Source organism: Sturnira hondurensis, unplaced genomic scaffold (genome assembly GCF_014824575.4).
Source record: "Sturnira hondurensis isolate 20B ecotype Veracruz unplaced genomic scaffold, ASM1482457v3 Scaffold0000167, whole genome shotgun sequence".
Lineage (NCBI taxonomy): Eukaryota > Metazoa > Chordata > Mammalia > Chiroptera > Phyllostomidae > Sturnira > Sturnira hondurensis.
In genome coordinates, this window is record NW_028072798.1 from 7,158,542 (window position 1) to 7,176,486 (window position 17,945).

Genomic DNA, 17,945 nt, shown 5'->3' on the forward strand with positions numbered 1-17,945 from the left:
CCTAAAGGGGATTGGGCAACATGGGGACCTTGACCACTTCGAGGGGTGGGGGGTGGGGACCAGAGCCAGATGGAGGGGATGGAAGGGCGACCGGGAGCGGCAGTGGGACGGGCAGAGGAGACAAGTCTTTTCCAGAGCCTGGCTCCGAAAGGAGCGTTTGAAATGCAGGGCGTGTGCAGTCCCGGAAACTTCTCCGAGAGGAGACGTTCCAACGCAGGCTGGGGCCGGCGAAAATGCTCCACAGGGGGGATGATGAAGACTCAGATTCTCTTTCCCAGAAAGGCCATCCCTGGCCGCCTGAAAATGCCACACTGCCCAGGGCCATCCACCCTGATGGGTGGAGACAGAGCCAGCCCCTTCCCGCCTCTCTCTCCTTCCTCAGGGTAAGGCTCTCCAAGCTGCAGGGTGGACGCTGCACAGGACGGTGGCTGGTGCCATTTACGGGCAATACACAGCAAGCTCTTGATAACGGTGTGAGGAGATTATGGAGAAACGGATCTTTTAGGCCAGTGTCCATGCCACCATCTGGCATTTTCTCTCACTTGGAGCTCTCGTTTCCAGGAAGAAATGTGTTTTGGTAAATGCTACAAATTAGGATGTAATTCAGAGAACAAGCAATTTAACTCTATAAAGTGATCCTGTAAAGAGTGAAATTGAACTTTTGGAAGATCTCTTAGAAAGTGGAGCCCTGGCTGGTGTAGCTCAGTGGATTGAGCACAGGCCTGCAAACCAAAAGATTGTGGTTCAATTCCCAGTCAAGGCACATGCCTAGGTTACAGGCCAGTTGCCCGTGGGGGTTGTATGAGAGGGAACCATACACTGATATTTCTCTCCCTCTCTCCTTCTCTTCCCCTCTAAAGATAAATAAATAAAATCTTTCAAAAATAAAAATAAATTTTTAAAAAGTGGAGCAGGCCAGGCTATAAATCACGTCCAAACGAGAAAATTTCTGTTTATATAGTGCTTTAATTAAGTTACTTTTGATTGTGTTATATTAGCATGTTTCAGAGCACATAGCTGCCGAGACCCACCTTAGGATCAAATAAATGTCCCAGAAATGTCCCTAGAGAGATTTGTTTTCCATTTGGTTTGAGGAATTTCCCCCCAAATATTGTCTTTTATTCAATTCTAGGGCTCAGATGGCAATGGAATATAATGCGGTTTATTTGTTGACCAAGACATAGTAAACCAATCGTTTTAGTAAGAAAAATATTTTTATATTCTAGGACAGCGATTTTCAACCTTTTTCATCTCATGGCTTACATAAACCAATTACTAAAATTCTTCAGCACACTGAAAAAATGACACATTTTTTGCAACTGTGACCAAAAACATAGGTATAATTTTGATTTATTCACACCAAGTGGCTATTGTTGTGTTGGCTGTTGTCACTTTTTATTTGTCAATCTAAGGGGACAGAGGTCCATGACCCCTCACTAAATAGTCAGGCACGGCACGTTTTAAAGGTTCTCGCAGCACACTGGCTGAAAACCGTTGTTCTAGGGGGTGTATGTCGCTACCGAATGGGGGTGTATGTCGCTACCAAAGCGAGTGCATGTTACTGATAACGCAGGTTTGCTTGTTCAGTCTCTGTGCGGCATATGTGCGCGCCCACGCCTGTGTGCTGGACAGACGGGACCAGTGGTTTGTGAAATGCAAGCCCCTTACCCACGGCTCACCGAGAACGGCTGTGATGAGTGTTTTCAGCTGGGGGAGTGCTTTGCCTCTCCAGGGTGGTTTTGTGCACTGAAAAGCCGAACCACTTCTCAGAAAGAGAGAGGAAATGCCTTCCTTTCAAAAAGAGCTGTGAAAGTCTTTCCTCCACATCGGTGAGGTCAGAGGTTAATCCCGCTGCAGAGAAGTTTGTTTTAAGACTTGGGTGTGAGCGGGGAGCAGTTCCTGGGGCCCTAGGCCCTTCCCTGGACTGGAAGGGGAGATGAAGGCTTGCACGCCTCTGCACAACCCCTCCCTGAGAAAATCTCTTGGCACAATCTTCTATGTTCTTTGACATTCCTTTGTACGGCTCCACAAAATTCAAACGTATTCAACTCTGACGCACAACTTGGGATTCATAAATTTCATTTCAAGTTCCTATTCACTGTGTGTATGAAGAGCTACTTGCATAATGTATCATTCCATTTCTACGAAATGTCCGAAATAGGCAAATCAGAGACAGAAGGTGGATGAGTGATGACCAGGAGAGAGGGGCCTGGAAAGGGGGAGAGGCGACGGGAAAGGAAGGGGGGTGGGGTGACGACCACGGGTGCGGAGCCCCTGGGGGCATGATGAACACACGCTGATACTGCGGCGCGGGCGCACCACTCCAAACGCAGCGGGAGCTATCGCACTGAATACCTTAAATGGGTGGATCCTATAGTGTGTGGGTTATATCACGATGAAGCTGTCAAGGAAAAAAGAGCTAGAAGGACATGCTTAGAGTATTTTAAAGAATGTTTAAACAAAGTTGAAAAAGTGAGAAGGGCACCAAGATTCCTTCTTGGAAAGCTCCGGTTAAAGTCCTAGTTTCTCCACGTCCTTGATGTGGAAGTTCGGTCCATCGGCAAATACTAGGATTCTCCTCGGTGTGGATGAAGTCACCCATAATGCAGGGATGCACATATAACCCTACCTGTGGCACCAGCTCAATGAACTAGGATTAGTGAAGCACAGAGACGCATGTGTGTGTGTGTGTGTGTGTGTGTGTGAAAATGTGCCTGGCTCACCGCAAGCACGGAGTATGTGTTGAATTCCTATGTGCAGACCTCATTCGGCAAATCAAAGCCTGTGATTCTCCCAGGCATAGAAGCACACATTTATGTATGGAAAAGCCCTACTGAATTCACAGCAAACAGGAAACTAGTAACTACAACAACAGACTGGTGTATTTATAAAAGAATGGAGTCAAGGAGATATTTCTCTACATACATTTTTAAATGAGGAGAATATGACATCTGAACAAACATGACCTAAGTGAATCCCACTGAGAACCAAGCACAGAGCCTGGGCCAGTAGCCATAGGGGCCGCTCTCTGTCAACCAAAGTAACTATTATTTAAACTCAACCTTTTACATTCTAAAAAATCACTCATTTTCCCCCTCTACCCCTTCATCTGCATGATTTACATGGGAATTAAACTTATTTCTTGACAAATTCCTCAATCTTAGGTTTAGATTTTGAACTGGGAATCTCAGGAATCGAAAGCTAAGTTAGACTAGTCGCTCATAAAACCAAACTGTGTCTGTTCTTAAGACACTGCTGGGACACCATCAGCAACTACAGTGAAAAAGTGTTGGAGTCTTACCTGAATTCAGAAACAACAGAAGGAGAAGCGCCACCTCTCCGTGCCCCATTTCGGCACGGGCCACCGGAGTCCGGACAGGCAAGCGTCCCAGCCCCGAGGTGCGACGGACTCACAGGACAGGAAGCACATCCACAAACGAAGCAGTCGCGGGGAGTTAATCATTATCTCGGAGGCCTGATGCCCCTGTGCTCTGAAGGGCTCAAACATTACCTTGACGGAGGGTCTTACAACATGTTTGCATCCGCAACAGATGCTGGGAAGTGGCGCAAGCAGCCCCGCCCCTGCGTCGGCGGCCGCGCTGCCTCTGCTCCCCATTCCTCTGCTCGCCCCAGTCCCTCGTCAACCCCACTTGGTCTTGTGCTTCCCTCCCCTTCCCTTCTCTTCCTTTTGGGTAAATAACAACACTAATAACAATAATAATGTCACAGTAATAGCTAACATTTGCTGAGAACTTTCTCTATGCCAGGCACTCTGCTAAGGGATGCATACGCGGAGTTACATTCAACCTTCGAAGGAGCACTGTTATTATCATCCCCATTTTTGGATCAGGCTAATAAAGCTGAACTTCTCCAAGGCAACCCAGCCAACAAGGAAGGGAGCTATCGCACACACTGCTTAGGCCTTAGGTGACACGTGAGAGCTGGGGCTTTGTATTTAGCACCCCGAGAGCCTCTCAGTGTGGAAATTATATGTAAGTTAAGACATTTTATTATTATTGCAATTCTTTATGCCCAGTAGACTCACATGTTCTCCATGATTATCAGTGATCTTAGAAAAATATTGATCTTTTCTGCACATGAATTCACAATGTGTTAGAGTCTCAACCTCATGAAAGAAAGCAAGAATGGCAAAATGTTTAGAGTCTGTCTCAGTTTTAATCGTGAATTCTGTACTTATCCCTGGTTTAAGGCTAGGATGAGTAAGGAAGTGAATGCTTTAAAACTCTTATTTTAGTGTCCAAAAATAGTTAGGAACAGCTACATTGACTATTTTAAATATGAAACCAGAACCAGAAACTCCTTTCTCCAGACTATGACATTCCTGTCTGTAAATGAGCTGGTGAGCTGTGGTGGCAGAACCTTCTTACAGTTTCTGGGACTGCAATGCCCTGGGATTTAAGTGCCCTGGGTAAGTCTCAGGACCAAAACATGCTGGAGAGCAAGGTGGCGACACTGTTGTGAGAGGCAGGGATGACCTGGTGGCGTTTCCTGATTTTCTGCTTTATCCCAGCCTCTATTTTCTCCTACAGCTCACCTGTCCCCTCTCAGGGCTGGCGGCCCTGTTTACTACATGGGGACTCAAGGAGGAAGCGAGATGAGAAATCAGCAATGGGTGGGCCTTTTTCTAAAAATATCTGAAGTGTCTTTTGGGGGGATTACACTGGTGTGTTTGAGAAGATGCTTTGGAGACAGCACAGGCTCTGCAGGTGTATGATGACCCCGCTCTGCATGCGTTTCCAGTTGAAATGTCGTGGGCGGCCGCGTGGAGAAATCTCCGCAGGACCAATGGTGTCAGAATTCGATCTCCATATGTACTTCCTCTCCCTGTCTTCCTTTTTCTTTTGATTTGGGTGGTGGCGGTAGGCCTCTTGTCCCCTTTCCTCCTGGAAGCTGCTAGAATCCATTTGACTGTACAGACGTTGTCTCTGTAGATGAGTGGCCCTCCCATGGCAACTCCACGGTCTTCATGACCTTCATCACAGAGCGGCGTCCTGAGAGCCCAGGTAAGCACGAAGCAGAGCTCAGCCACTGTGCCGCCCAGCTCTACGGGGCATGGAGGGGAATCGGAGAGGGATGGATCGCTTGCCTCAGGCAGAGACCCGGGTGCGGGGAGACTTCCTCACGCACAGCGCCCCCTGCCTTCGCTCCCAGGCACAGGCAGGCACAGAGCAATGGACTGCTCCGCACTAGCCGCAGGAATCCCGCACAGCCCTGGCCGTCCACACATTGAACAGTGGTTTTGCCCAAGGCTGTGAAGATGATTAACTCAAACTGCATTATTTTCCACTTGAAAGAATGGCAGACACGGAGAAAAGAGAAAAAGAGAGATCATCTCTGTATGCTACTAGCCGTTTGAATAAATTCTGAGATGTGCATTCCTACTGAGTTCAATGCATTAAGTACTTGACCACCTACTGGGGATGGTATTGTGTTACATTCTTTTAGGATCATGTAAAAGATATAGATGACAGTCTCTGCACCACCCCCCCCCTGCCCCAGCCTCCAGGAAATTTTGCGCCTAATGTTGGTGGAGTCTCTGGCAGCACTTGTGGCCAGGGACAAGGACATTAAAGTAAAAGGGAGACAACCTCATTTCCTTCACTCTGCCCAGCATGGGGCCTGCAACCAAGATTTGCTCAGATTTCCCTAGGAAAGGAAGGACTAGCCAGTCCCTCCCCCCGGGCATTCAAATGTGAAGTTCCTGGCAAGTTCCTCCCAAGGAAGGTCACGAAGACAAGGAAAGGCCAACATCTCCAGGGGAGTGAGGTACAGTGCGCCCTCGGGCTCCTGCACTCTGTCCCCTTGTCTTCAGTAGAAGCTGCTGCCAGGTCAGAGCTTCCCAGGTGACATGCCTTGGATCTTGTGCTCCTGGTCTGACACTTGTACCTGCCACCATCCCCCCTCCCCACAGACTTTGCACCTTCCTCCAGCCCCAGCCTCTGCTGCCTGGAACCTGTTTTTCTAAGTGGCTCATTCTTTACCATGAACATTTTTGAATCTCTGCAACCAGGCCATGCCATTTCAAAGCAAAAGCAGCAAAAAAAAAAAAAAAAAAATTATCTATCAAAGGCTCAAAGCAGGTCTTCATTGTTGCCAGGGTTCTTAGCACGTTTCTCTTTGCCCGTGACTCCAGTTTGCGGGTTGCTTTCCCTGTGTTTGCTCATTAGAGCGTATAACCCAGGAAATGCGTTCTCATTGTGCGGAAGGTGGCTGTCATTTCTTCAGGTGACCTTTCCTCCTGGGTGCCAGCCTTTTGCTCAGCAGTCTCTGGAGCCATGGAATGAAGCACTTGTCAGCTGTGGCTCCTGTAAAGTGACAGCTGGGCCACTCTGCTGGCACAGGGGTTAACATGTAACGCGCCGGAGCGCTTCCTAGGACCCTATGGACCAGTTCATTGTCCGGCAAGGTGGTGTTTTCTTAACTGAGTTTTTTTGCTGTGGAAATGGAGGCGTTCATTCATTTTTGAGAGGCCATCGGTCTCCATTGGACGGCTCCTTATCAGACCTGTCATCAGCTGAAGAAACATATTAGTAGAGAAGATAAATTGCTGAGTCTGCCTCGAGACTCCCCACAGACCCAGTCAAGTGCCCTTTTGCTCTGAGGTCTGATGCACTGTGCGTACATCAAAAAAGAGAAAACAGGTCATCCTTCTCACGTCTAACATTTGTTATTCTCTAAGCTAATTAAGACAAAAATCTTTCCCCACAGTACTGATAGAAAGCATTAAAATCTTTCAAGAAAAAATATGAGTGCATGTGAAAACTGGTGACATCTCAGCAAGGTAGGTGGACTAGTTCCTCACACCATCCCAAGGGCAACTCTCTGGTGTTGACCATGAACCTCAGTTAACTAAGCTGCTCCCTGAGGCCTGGTGGCTGCTTCGTGGGTGCACTCACCAGTGATGTGGACTTCTCTGGGTTATTTTTATGACTGCTTGTATATTTATAATTATTTCAAAATAAAAAGTAAATATTTGTGCATATCCATATCTGTTTATATTTGTATAGATGCATGTATCTGTCTATATGTGTCTATATTTAAATATATGTACATATTTGTATATATATATTTGGTGGTGTGTACTTGAGGCAGCAAAAGTAGGTTTATGTTGTGAGTATGCAAAACAGTTTATTCATGTGTTATTTATTAATTTAATTATGGTATTATTTTCCATATAAATAACTGTCAGTGTGCCTTTCCCCCACCATGTATATATTTGGCTACATGTGTATATATTTGGATATGTACATATTTAGTTATACGGGTATATATTTGGATGCATGTGTATCTATTTGGGCATGTGTGTATATGTTGGAATATATTTGTATATATTTGGATACATGTGTATACATTTGGATATTATTTATGTACTTGATATGTGTGTATATATTTGGAAATGTATTTGTATATGTGTGTGGATATTTAGGAGAACCCAGGATGACACAAATGCTTTCACAGCACTGAAGAGAACTCCCAAAGCAGAGAAGTTTGTCCGGGGTGGTCCGACCTCACAGCACCTCTCCCTCACCAGGGCACTCAGCTTTTCTGATTCAAGGATGCCCCTGCCCCGCCTCCCCCAGGCCTGGGGGTGATTAGGGCCTGATTGAGGCTCCTGTAGGTGCCCGCGGGGGTCGGAGGCTGCGAGAGTGCTGCCGGGTTTGGGCCTCCGAGTGCTCCGGGGAGACCCGCCCTGTCTGCATACTGAGGGAACAGCAGCCACACACGGGCCTCGAAACCCGCAGGGACCCAGAGCACCGGCCCCTCCCTGCGCTGCAGCCCCAGCGCGGTGCGGGGCAGAGGCAGCTGTGCGCCCTGCTCGTTGCCGGGCGCCGCCGTGGTGTCTGCAGTGCGCGGGGCTCCGCGCTGAGCTCATCCGCGTTGGGCGCAGAGCAGGCAAAGAAGCGCGACCTCATCCCGCCCTCGGGATTTTCCACCCGAGGGCGCGGAGCCCTGGGGGCGCGACCTTGGACTGGGAAACAGAGTGGCCAGCGCTCCGAGGGCGGAGGTCAGGTGGTGGCCCTGCACGCTGAGGGACGTCACACTCCGGCTTGAGGACACACGTCCCAGGGGAGCTGGCCTCTAGCTGAGACCTAGAAGACAAACAGAAAGGACCAGACACGTTCCCGGCGGTTGATCGTCCCAAGTCCCAGAGGCGAAAGGTCCTGGGGATTTAAAGTAATTTAGGCTGAGATGGGACGTGGTGAAGGGACCCGGGGCCGGATCGTGCAGGCCTCTTCCACTGTGTCAGAGGGCTCTCTCACCGAAAAGGAGCCGCAGCCCGCAGAGTGTTAAACTGGAAGGGTGGCCCGCGAAGTGGGGAGGGGGTGAGAGAAGTGGGGGCGGGGGGGGGCGGTGAAAGAGGAGAGGGTTGTGAAAGGAGGCAATGGAGGAGAGGACCTGTACTGGGGAGCTGGGTACAAAGCAGAATCAACGGGGTTCTGTGACCAACTGATTTGAGGGAAGCAAGTCGGAAGGTGCCCCCATTTCTGAGTTGGACATCCGGCAGACAGAGGTCTATCCCTGAGAAGGAACCCGGAGGAGGGAAGGAGCCTGTTGGGAGACATGTGTGTGAGCCTGTGAACATCCAAGTGGAAATATCTAGAAGGCAATTGGATATTTGGGTCTAGAGCAGGCATTGGCAGACTACAGCCCTGTTTTGGAAATAGAGTTACATTGTCACCCAGCCGCTCTGCGACACTGACCGCTGACTATACAGCTGTATTTGTGCAACAATGGCCAAGGCAAACCTATAAGATATTTACCACCCGGCTTTTGCAGAAAAGAAATGGGCTAACCCCTGGTGTGGGACCCAGGACAAAGGTATGGGCTGAAGAAGGAGTTGTAGGACCTGTCAGTGGGGACCTGGCACTCAAGCGGTCTCGGTCCCCAGGAGGGTCGCAGAGGGCCCAAGAGGAGCGCAGGGGATGCTGCCCAGAGATGTGGGCTGGACTCTAGAACCTGGTGGCCCCTCTGGCCTCTCTGGGGGGTAGGGTGGGAGGGGGCTGTGACCTGGTGTGATCACGTTTTCATGGGCACCCTATCTCAGGGAGCAGGCCAATTATTTGGCTTCCAGCACCTTCTTCCCTGCCGGAAAGCATTGCCTGTCTGACCGGTGGAGGAGTGCCGGCCTCACCTGGTTGTGTATGGAGTGCCTGAGCAGCTCTGGCTGAGTTTGGGTGGGGGAGAGTAGAGGGAAGTCCAAGGAGGCAGTGACAGTGAACTTGGTTTTGTATGGCTGGTAAGAGTGACAATGATAATTGACGATGGTTCAGTTTGCTAGTGACTGTACCTTAAGAAATTATATTTGGCTGTCTCACAAGAACTCATGCCTGGCCCTTGAAGGCACCTGAGTCTGCAACCTCGGTTAGAACCGCAGAAGCAAATACAGAGCATTGGTGGAGAGGGCACAAGAACGGAAACTGGGATTGGGGCCAATGACTGGGCGGCATGATTGTGTGCTCAGTATCGTGGCCTGGCACCTAACAGCCAAGACATGCCACCCACCTGGAGAGCACAGGCTCCTTGGAAAAAGGAGGGGCGACGTTTGTGGAGAAGAACAGGCCCTTTCTTTTCTGGGGTTATCCGTCCTTCAAAAGGACGGATAGATTCTCAAAATCTTTGAGAATCACAAGGATAGATTCTCCATTTCTTAGTCTTATAGCACAGTATAGAAAGTGGTTCCCTGGATTTAAAAAAACCCTTTTCTGAGTCATTCCCATCTAATTCCCTCAGTCCCCTGAGGGCGACCAGAGAGAAAAAGAAATCTTCTGAGTTGACATTCCAATTCAATGAGCTGGATGGATTTGGTTTCGAAACAATTTGTAGAGAAGGATAGCTGACATGGAGGCAAACTTCTGGCTGATGTTCTCTACCCCAGTTTTGTCTAGAATCTTCTCATCACCCAGGGAGTGATGGACTATTGCCAACGTTGTCCAGTTTCATCTGAGTGACCTGACCAAGTTCCAAGCTGTGAGCGGCTGTCGGAGCGGAAGGCCGGGTGCAGCTGGGCCCTCTGGGAAGTCTCCCCACCACCCAGGCTGCAATCAGCGGTAATCAGCGCCCAGAGCCCTGGGGGCCCTTCTTCAGAAACTTCTGCAAGTGGAAGATGAGAAACTTCTGGGAGCAAAGGAGAGTGCTGAGGTGTCTCTGAACTTCAGCAGGCAGGTGCCCCACAGTTCAGTTCAGACACTGGCCACTCACTCAGAATTAGCCAGCTGATACGCAAGTAAGTGGCAAAGTGAATCAAGACAAAGACACTGTTACCTCGGGGGACAAGGATGCCCTGGTGGCCAGTGTAAACATCCTCTTTAAAAAGAAATTTAGTTCCCTACCAGCCACCATTTATTTATTGCGGGCTCGTCCACTCTGCTGGCACACACGCCATGGTAGTTCAAGAACAGCAAAACCCACACCATGCTATCATCACCAGATTTCCCTGTACTATCGTGGCCATTTTATAGGTCTGGAAACTGAGACTCACTTGCCCAAAGTTATGCCGATGGTCATTGGCAGAGCAGGCTCCCACCCAAGGACTCAGTTCTCGGGTGCCGGCTTCTCACTGCTGACCACCTAATCCTCTGCCCCCTGGGGAAGGACAGTGGCAAGAACAGCAGTGACAGCTGCATTTGACTGAGCTTGTTCTCAGCCCTTTACACACTTGTTTATGTCTTTGGTGGTGGCTTCTTGTGTGACCCCTAGAAAGGGGTCAAACCTGCAGGCTTGGCATATCAGAGACACTGCTCTGGCCACCCAAGCTAACTGGCCAGGGCTCTCATTTCCTCCCCATTCTGACCCTAAGAAGAAGGTACTATTATCCTTCATATTTTACTGATACAGAAACCAGGAGAGGTTCAGTAACTGGCCCAGGTTCACAGAGCTGGTGAGCTGGGGGTAGCAGGGGCTTTGAATGCCACAGCTCCTCCCCGAAGCCCTGTGCTCGCTGCCTGCTGCAGAAGCCCCTGCTTCCCACCATTGCCACAGCCACTGACTGTGGCAGCTGGGGCAAGCATTTATTGAGCACCTGCTGCATAAGCCACACTCTATGGTCATCCTGGAAGCCTAGCGATGAGGCGACACCAAGCACCAGCGGAAAGTGTGGCATCCAAGCAGGAGACTGAGGCTGCCTGGACCGGCCCAGGAAGGGAAGCACCCAGGGTCGAGGCCCGGGGACTGACTCTCTGCCCGCCTTGGCTCGCACCACTGGCTGGTCTTGAGCTCGCCACCACCACGGGGTGGGGCAGAGTTCTGTTTGCTTCCTGTGTTGTGGGGGGAATAACACCAAGCAGAAGTTAAACTCCTGGAAGACACTCGCTGCACTGTTTGCATTTTATGCCCTGTATCCCCACACCTGCAGAGGGTGTGTTGGGGCTCAAGTAAACACTGGTTCAAAGGAGTGGAATTTTCCCTTTTCAGTCCCTTTCCTTGGTTGTCCATATCAATAAATGCCGTTCAAGCCATCAGTTTGCTAGGCAGGCAGCAACTAGTGGGCAAGGAACCTAAAACTTGCTGTGTAAGCCTGACTGTGCAGAGGCTGGCTTCTCCAGAGAATTGGAGGCGGTAAAGCAGATCACGTTACATGCTTAATGAGCCAAGTGGGCTTCATGCAAGAACTTGGAGATTCCAGAGGCTGCACTGAAACTGCCTCCCCTCAGGTGATCCCAGTGCCTCGAGGTAAAAGCTCTGATGGATTTGAGACTTCACCCCAACCCGCAGAAGCATAAAGCCCCTCTTTCTTGTACCTCACCTCTGAAGCTTCCTACAGCAACGCTGACCACCTGTTCAACAAAAGAGTATACCGAGGAGAGCCGGCAGGGGGCAGCAGACCACATCCTTTTCTGCAGCGGAGCCCAGTGCCAGCACCCTCCGCGGTGGGAGTTTCCAGGTCACCAAACCTGTCCAGGTTTGTCCCCAGCGACTTCACCAGCTGGGAGATGGGTTAAGGCCCTTTCCAGGCTGCAGGCTGTGGTATAGAGAGGCGAGTTGGAGGGAGGATGAAAAGGAAAGAAGAATTCAAAGGCAGGATGAGAGCGCGGCCACCTGCTGTGGACAACTGACGCTTCTGAAAGGGGGGGGGGGCGCAGAAGCTCCTCTGGAAACTGGAGACGCTGGCCAAGGCCACCGGTTGGGGAAGTCCCAGGGTGGCAAGGGCAACAACGTTGTGTGTGCGTGGAGGGGGGCGGGGGGATGATGCACAGGCCTGTGGGGAAGGTGAAGGAGCCTCGCGCTGGGTTTCCTTGTGAGCGTCCGCAGGGTCCCCCCACCCCCACCCCGCGGAGGCCCCGCTGGGCGCGACACTCGGCTCAGCTTCGGACCCCAGCGGGGTGGCTGGGTGGACAAGCTGTGAGAAGAGAGGAATGCAGTTTTCACTTTCCACGCGTGTGGACGCGTGGCCGTGGCGCCCCAGACACGGACCCTCGGACTCAGACCCTGGCCGGGACAGCAGACATTCGGAGGAGGGCGAGGCTCTGCCTTTTCCTGCTTTAACATCTTGTGGGCGCGGGGTGGGCGGCCTGGGACAGGGCCGGTCAAGGAGGGATGGCCCGGGAGTCGCTGCCTGCGTTTTCACAGGAGGAACTCAGACACCGCAATGCCACGACCACAGGTTCTGCCCTATTAGCGTACCCCATCGTCACTTCCCTCCTCCGGATTCACCTTGTTTTATGTGCTAGCCATGTTCCTAGAAAGCTGTGCAGGACAGTGTTTGTTTACTGGATCTAATTTAAAAGGCAAAAAGTTGCCCTGGCTGGTGTAGCTCAGTGGATTGGGCGCAGGCCTGTGAACCAAAGCATCCCCGGTTTGATTCCTAGTCAGGGCACATGCCTGGGTTGCAGGCCATATCCCCAGTAGGGGGTGTGCTAGAGGCAACCACACATTGCTGTTTCAGCCCCTCTCCTTCTCCCTCCCTTCCCCATCTCTCTGAAAATAAAAATTTAAAATAAAGGCAAAAAGTGGTAAAATGGACTGATCTAGGCTCAGATGTGGATGTGCTGCCTGCTTTCAGACCAGAAATACAGATGAAACAGTCTTTTCATGGTTCCGAGAATTGTGAGCTGGTGACTTCGTACTTATATTGGGGGGGAACCTCCAAATTCTGTTTGAATCTCACTTCCCTTATTTACAGAAATACAAATAAGGAGAAACTGTTTTACTTAGATCGGTTTAACATTTATCCTCCACTCTTCTGAAGTTAACCTCAGTAAGTTAGTATAATAAGTACTGTAATATAAACACTCTGGGGTGAGCCAATATGCTTACACATTGGAAAACATTCCAGTTCCTGCTTTTATTCCATCTAATAATCTGACTTGTAGAAATGCATGTGTGTACCCGTGCAGTAGGAGAACAGCTTTAGAAGAAAAAGGTGCAGTGGACATGATACTGAGTTGGCACTTTTGCTGCCCGTCACGGAGACCACTTATAATTTTACAAAGTGGATTATGGAATCTGTGGAATAAACAAGAGCAAGCACAGTGCATGTTTTGTGGTTGCTCACACACACCGACATCTGGGAGCAACAACCTTGGCTGGCTTGACACCTGGGCTCATCCCGAGAAGCATGGGAACTCCCCACCAGAGCTCCTGAAGGGGCACATTTTTAAGTTTACTTTTTCATTAATTTTTTTATTTTTCAATTACAGTTGACATACAATATTATGTTATTTTTGTGTTCACACCCCAGTGATTAGGACGTCTATATAACTTACGTAATGATTGCCCTGAGAAGTCTAACATGACAACACTGTACATCGCTGTCACAGTATTACTGCCCATGCTCCCTGGGATGCAGGTACAACCCCGTGGCTGTTCCGCACTTGTATTCTCCTCCCTCCATCTTTTTCACCCAGTCCCCGCAATCCCCCCGCCATTTGTCAACCGTCAATTTGTTCATCTACATGTTTGTTTCTGTCTTGTGTGTTCATTTACTTTGTTTTTTAGATTTCACATATAAGCGAAATCATATGGTATTTGTTTTTCTCTGACCGATTTATGTCACTTAGTGTAATATCCATGTTGTCCCAAATGGCAATGTTTCATTCTTTTTTATGGCCAAGTAATATTCTCCTGGATTTATGTACCACTTCTCTCTTCATTTGCCTGTCAATAGGCCCTTAGGTTTCTTCCGTATCTTGGCAATTGTAAATAATGCTGCAATGAACACAGAAGTACATGCATCTTTTCAAAGTGGTATTTTGGGTTTCTTCAAATAAATGACCCAAAGTGGAATTGCTGGGTCCTATAATTCTATTTTTGATGTCTTGAGGATCCTCCACACTGCTTTCCCCAGTGTCTGCACCCATCTGCAGTCCCACCAGTGCACAAAGGGTCCCTTTTCTCTACATCCTCGAGGACACTTGTTGTTTGTTGACTTATTGATGATGGCCATTCTGACAGGTGTGAGGTAATATCTCACTGTGGTTTTGATGTGCATTTCCTGTATGATTAATGATGTTGAGCATCTTCTCATATGTCTATTCGCCACCTGTGTATCTTTGGGGGGGGGCACGTGTCTATTCAGGTTGTCCGCCCATTTTTAATCAGATTGTTTTTGATGTTACATTGTACGTGTTTCTTACGCACTTTGGCCATTGACTCCTTCTCGGGTGAATCGTTGGTGAACATCTTCCATCCAGTTGTTGTCCTTTTGCTTTGTGGATGGTGTTTTCCTCTGGGTAAAACCTTTTCAGTTTGATGTAGTCCCATGTGTTTATTTTCTTTCTCAAGGGACCAGTATTGTTGGGTTGGCTTTGTGGGAATGAGGCAAGTGTGGGTGCAGTGTCCTGTGTGACTGTTGACGGGGCTCGAGTAGCAACAGGACAGGCGACAGAAAGCGTCAGGGACTTCAGGTCGGGCACCTGAAGACTCCCACCAAGGATTCTTGGTAGCGATTCTATTGGAAAAACCATGAAATGATATCATTTCAATTGGGCCCTAACTTTCCTCTACCTTTCTTTGCTGTTTCTCTTTGATTTTGGGTCTGATCTATTTCTAATGATTTTTAATTTTTTTGTCTTATTGTGTGTAGTGACCACGCTGCCTCCTACCCATTTAAAAGGACTTCTGAGGGGCTGACTCAGAAGCTACCTTGTTCTCACTAAACCCTTTTTTTCCTGGTAGTGATTTATTTCCCCAGCCTCCTCTCCATCCTCCAACTCCCCATCTGATAGGTCTCTCCTCTGCAGCAAAACTGAAGGAAATTTTCTGTAGCATTAGAAGATATAACACATTATAACAGTTTAATTTTCCTTTTCCTATTTCTTCTTTAGAAATTCTCCCCATTTATTTTTTTTAAATGACCCTAGTGATTGCTTTGTTCCTCCTCTGTAGACCATCCTTGCTTGTTTGCTTTATTTTTCTTTTATCGAAATACCTCAGCTGTTCTTCACATTAAGCCCCTATTCACAACAGCTATTACTTACAATGCTTGTACCCCCACTGGGCTGCTTTTCCGGATGGCTTTTGTCAGCCATTCTGCCAAGGTTTACTTTCAATGTGTGCTCAATACAGGCTCCTAGTTCTTTGTGGATGTTTTTTTTTTATTGCCTCTATTTTGACACATTTTCTTTTCCCCTGTACTACTAAAGGGGAGGTTCTGGAAACGACTAAAGAAAGACTTTAAGGTGCAATTGACAATGCGTTGCTCTCCCTATTTCAGTAAGAAAATTGAGGGCAGCAAATGCTCTGAAGCTGTGGAGCAAATGCCACTAGGAGACTGTTTAGATGCTTTCTTTTTCCTTGTATTTCCAGTACGTTTACTTTGACATTCTTTTGAGGAATACGTGGAGAAAAATGATAATCAGGTATGTTGGTTTACATGTTCCCTTGTCCTCATTACACTGAACGTATCTCAAAGAAGGTTTGCTTAGCCTTCGTTAAAAGGAGACCCGAGGTATTGCTGTCAGAAACGGCCGTATTTGCTGTCGACTTCTTTGCCTGTTTGGATCCATGTAACTATCAGTGAGTTTGAATGTCAGAATTTCTGTGACCTTAGGTGTGAATTTGAGCAATGATTAAAACTGGATATAAATCCTGGCCGGTGTGGCTCAGTGGTTGGAGTGTCATCCTGTGACCAAGAGGTTGTGGGTTCAATCGCCAGTCCAGGCAACCAATTCTCTGTTGCACCGCTGTTGCCCTCTCTCCCTTCCTCTCTCTCCAGAAGCAGTGAAAAAGTGCCCTAGGGTGAGAATAAATATGTATACATAATCTGTCAGCTGTCTCACAAGTGCACGTGCCACAATAAGGGAAGAATTCCATGTGGCTCGTCTGCGTTCGAGCCATGCCTTACCTACAAGAACCTACAGATCAGAGACGACTTGTGCCTGCTTCAGTGTGCCAGTTTCCAGGGGAAAGGTGAAAATATCCATCGGTATTTCTAATACATGAATGTTAAAGGTCAAAGAACAGGACATGTTTACTTTCCACTCATGTCTTAAATAAAACCACTTCTTCTTACATCCTCAGTGTATTTCTAGTCCAAAAGAGAGCAGGCTCAGCGTCATAGGCTGAAACCACCACAAGAATTCATGTACCTTCTTTGTTCCTAGATATCTGAAAATTGCAGAATAGCCCCCGTTTTTGCCTTCATGAGTTGATTAGTTACAGCCTAGTATTCACAGGATGAATAAAGTACAGCGTTAGTTGGTGTGTGTTTCCCAGGTGTGGAAGTGGCTGGTTCAGTCTAGGAGCTAACGACAGTCTTCTGGCCAAGTGCGCCGTTACTCCGCAGCATCTTAGCTCCTGGAAGGGCGCTGGTTCGAAGGTACAGGGTCCCCTGAACGGGAAGGCACAGCTGGGGACTATCACAGCCCAGTCTCTGTGTTGGGCGTGTGAGTGAATTCCCAGTTCCGCTGTCAGTAAACCCTCTGCAGCACGTTGAAACCCCCGCTGTGGGTCACAGCGTGCCCTTCAGCCATTTTGGTGTTTTGTGTGAAAGAAAAATACTAATAAAAATCACACAAAGATACAAAAATTATTTTTGCATTTTAATGATCTTAGCCAAAGAACTAATAAGCCCATTAAAGGTAAAATTATAATGAAAATGCCTTTCTGCCCATTCATCTTATACCACTCCCAAAACACATATATTTAATGGGCTTCCCCCCACCCCTTTTCCCTAAAACTAAAAAACCATCCCACCTCCTTAGTCCAGTAGAAACAAGACAGCAAAGGGAGATCTAAAAACAGAGAGTGAGGCCCTGGCTGGTGAGGCTCAGTGGATTGAGTGCAGGCCTGTGAACCAAGGAGTCTCCAGTTGGATTCCCCATTAGGGCACATGCCTGGGTTGCAGGCCAGGTTCCCACTAGGGGGTGCCTGAGAGGCAACCACACATTGATGTTTCTCTTCTTCTCTTTCTCTCTCCCTTCCCCTCTCTCTAAAAATAAAGAAATAAAATCTTTAAAAAACATATAGAGTGAGATTCAACAGAGCACAAGAGAATCAGTAATTTAAAAACATACTTAGGTTTTACAGAACATTTTAAAATGCTTTGATTCTACAGGTATAAACTCAGATTCATCTTGCTTAATTATATACTGTACACTTTGTGAAGCTTTGCATTTGTGAAACAGTCATTATTTACCATGTGCACAATTTTTTGAAAGCATCTCAACAAACATTTAGCTTTTAGTTTTTGTTGAAGTTCACCAAAGGCCTCCTGTTAAATCTTTTTTTTTTTTAATTTTTGAGCCCCAGATACCATTTTCCAGCAGTGCGGTATGACACAGGGGCACGGGTGGGCACGGGGGCAAATGTGCAAACACACACACACAAACACACAGCCTCAGGGTTGTGGGCAGAGCTTTTTCGGCGGCGGCCTATTTTTAGGTAAGTCCCACCCCAGACTATAGTGTTTCACTCTTTAAATTTAAGAGCACTATTTCATTTTGAATGTTTTTAAAAATACGTCTGAGCCTTCCTGGGAATGAGCC

The 17,945-nt window shown here is 48.2% G+C and overlaps 1 protein-coding gene across 1 annotated transcript in view; it reads right to left on the bottom strand.

Annotated features, from left to right (window-relative positions):
• The window catches only part of PLG (plasminogen), a 39,912-nt gene extending 36,448 nt beyond the window's left edge, over nt 1-3,464 (bottom strand). Inside the window, exon 1 of the mRNA XM_037059044.1 lies at nt 3,302-3,464. Coding sequence (XP_036914939.1) covers nt 3,302-3,350 — 49 coding nt within the window. The 5' untranslated portion in view covers nt 3,351-3,464. The remainder of the gene's footprint in view (nt 1-3,301) is intronic.
• Between the last annotated feature and the right edge of the window lie 14,481 nt (nt 3,465-17,945).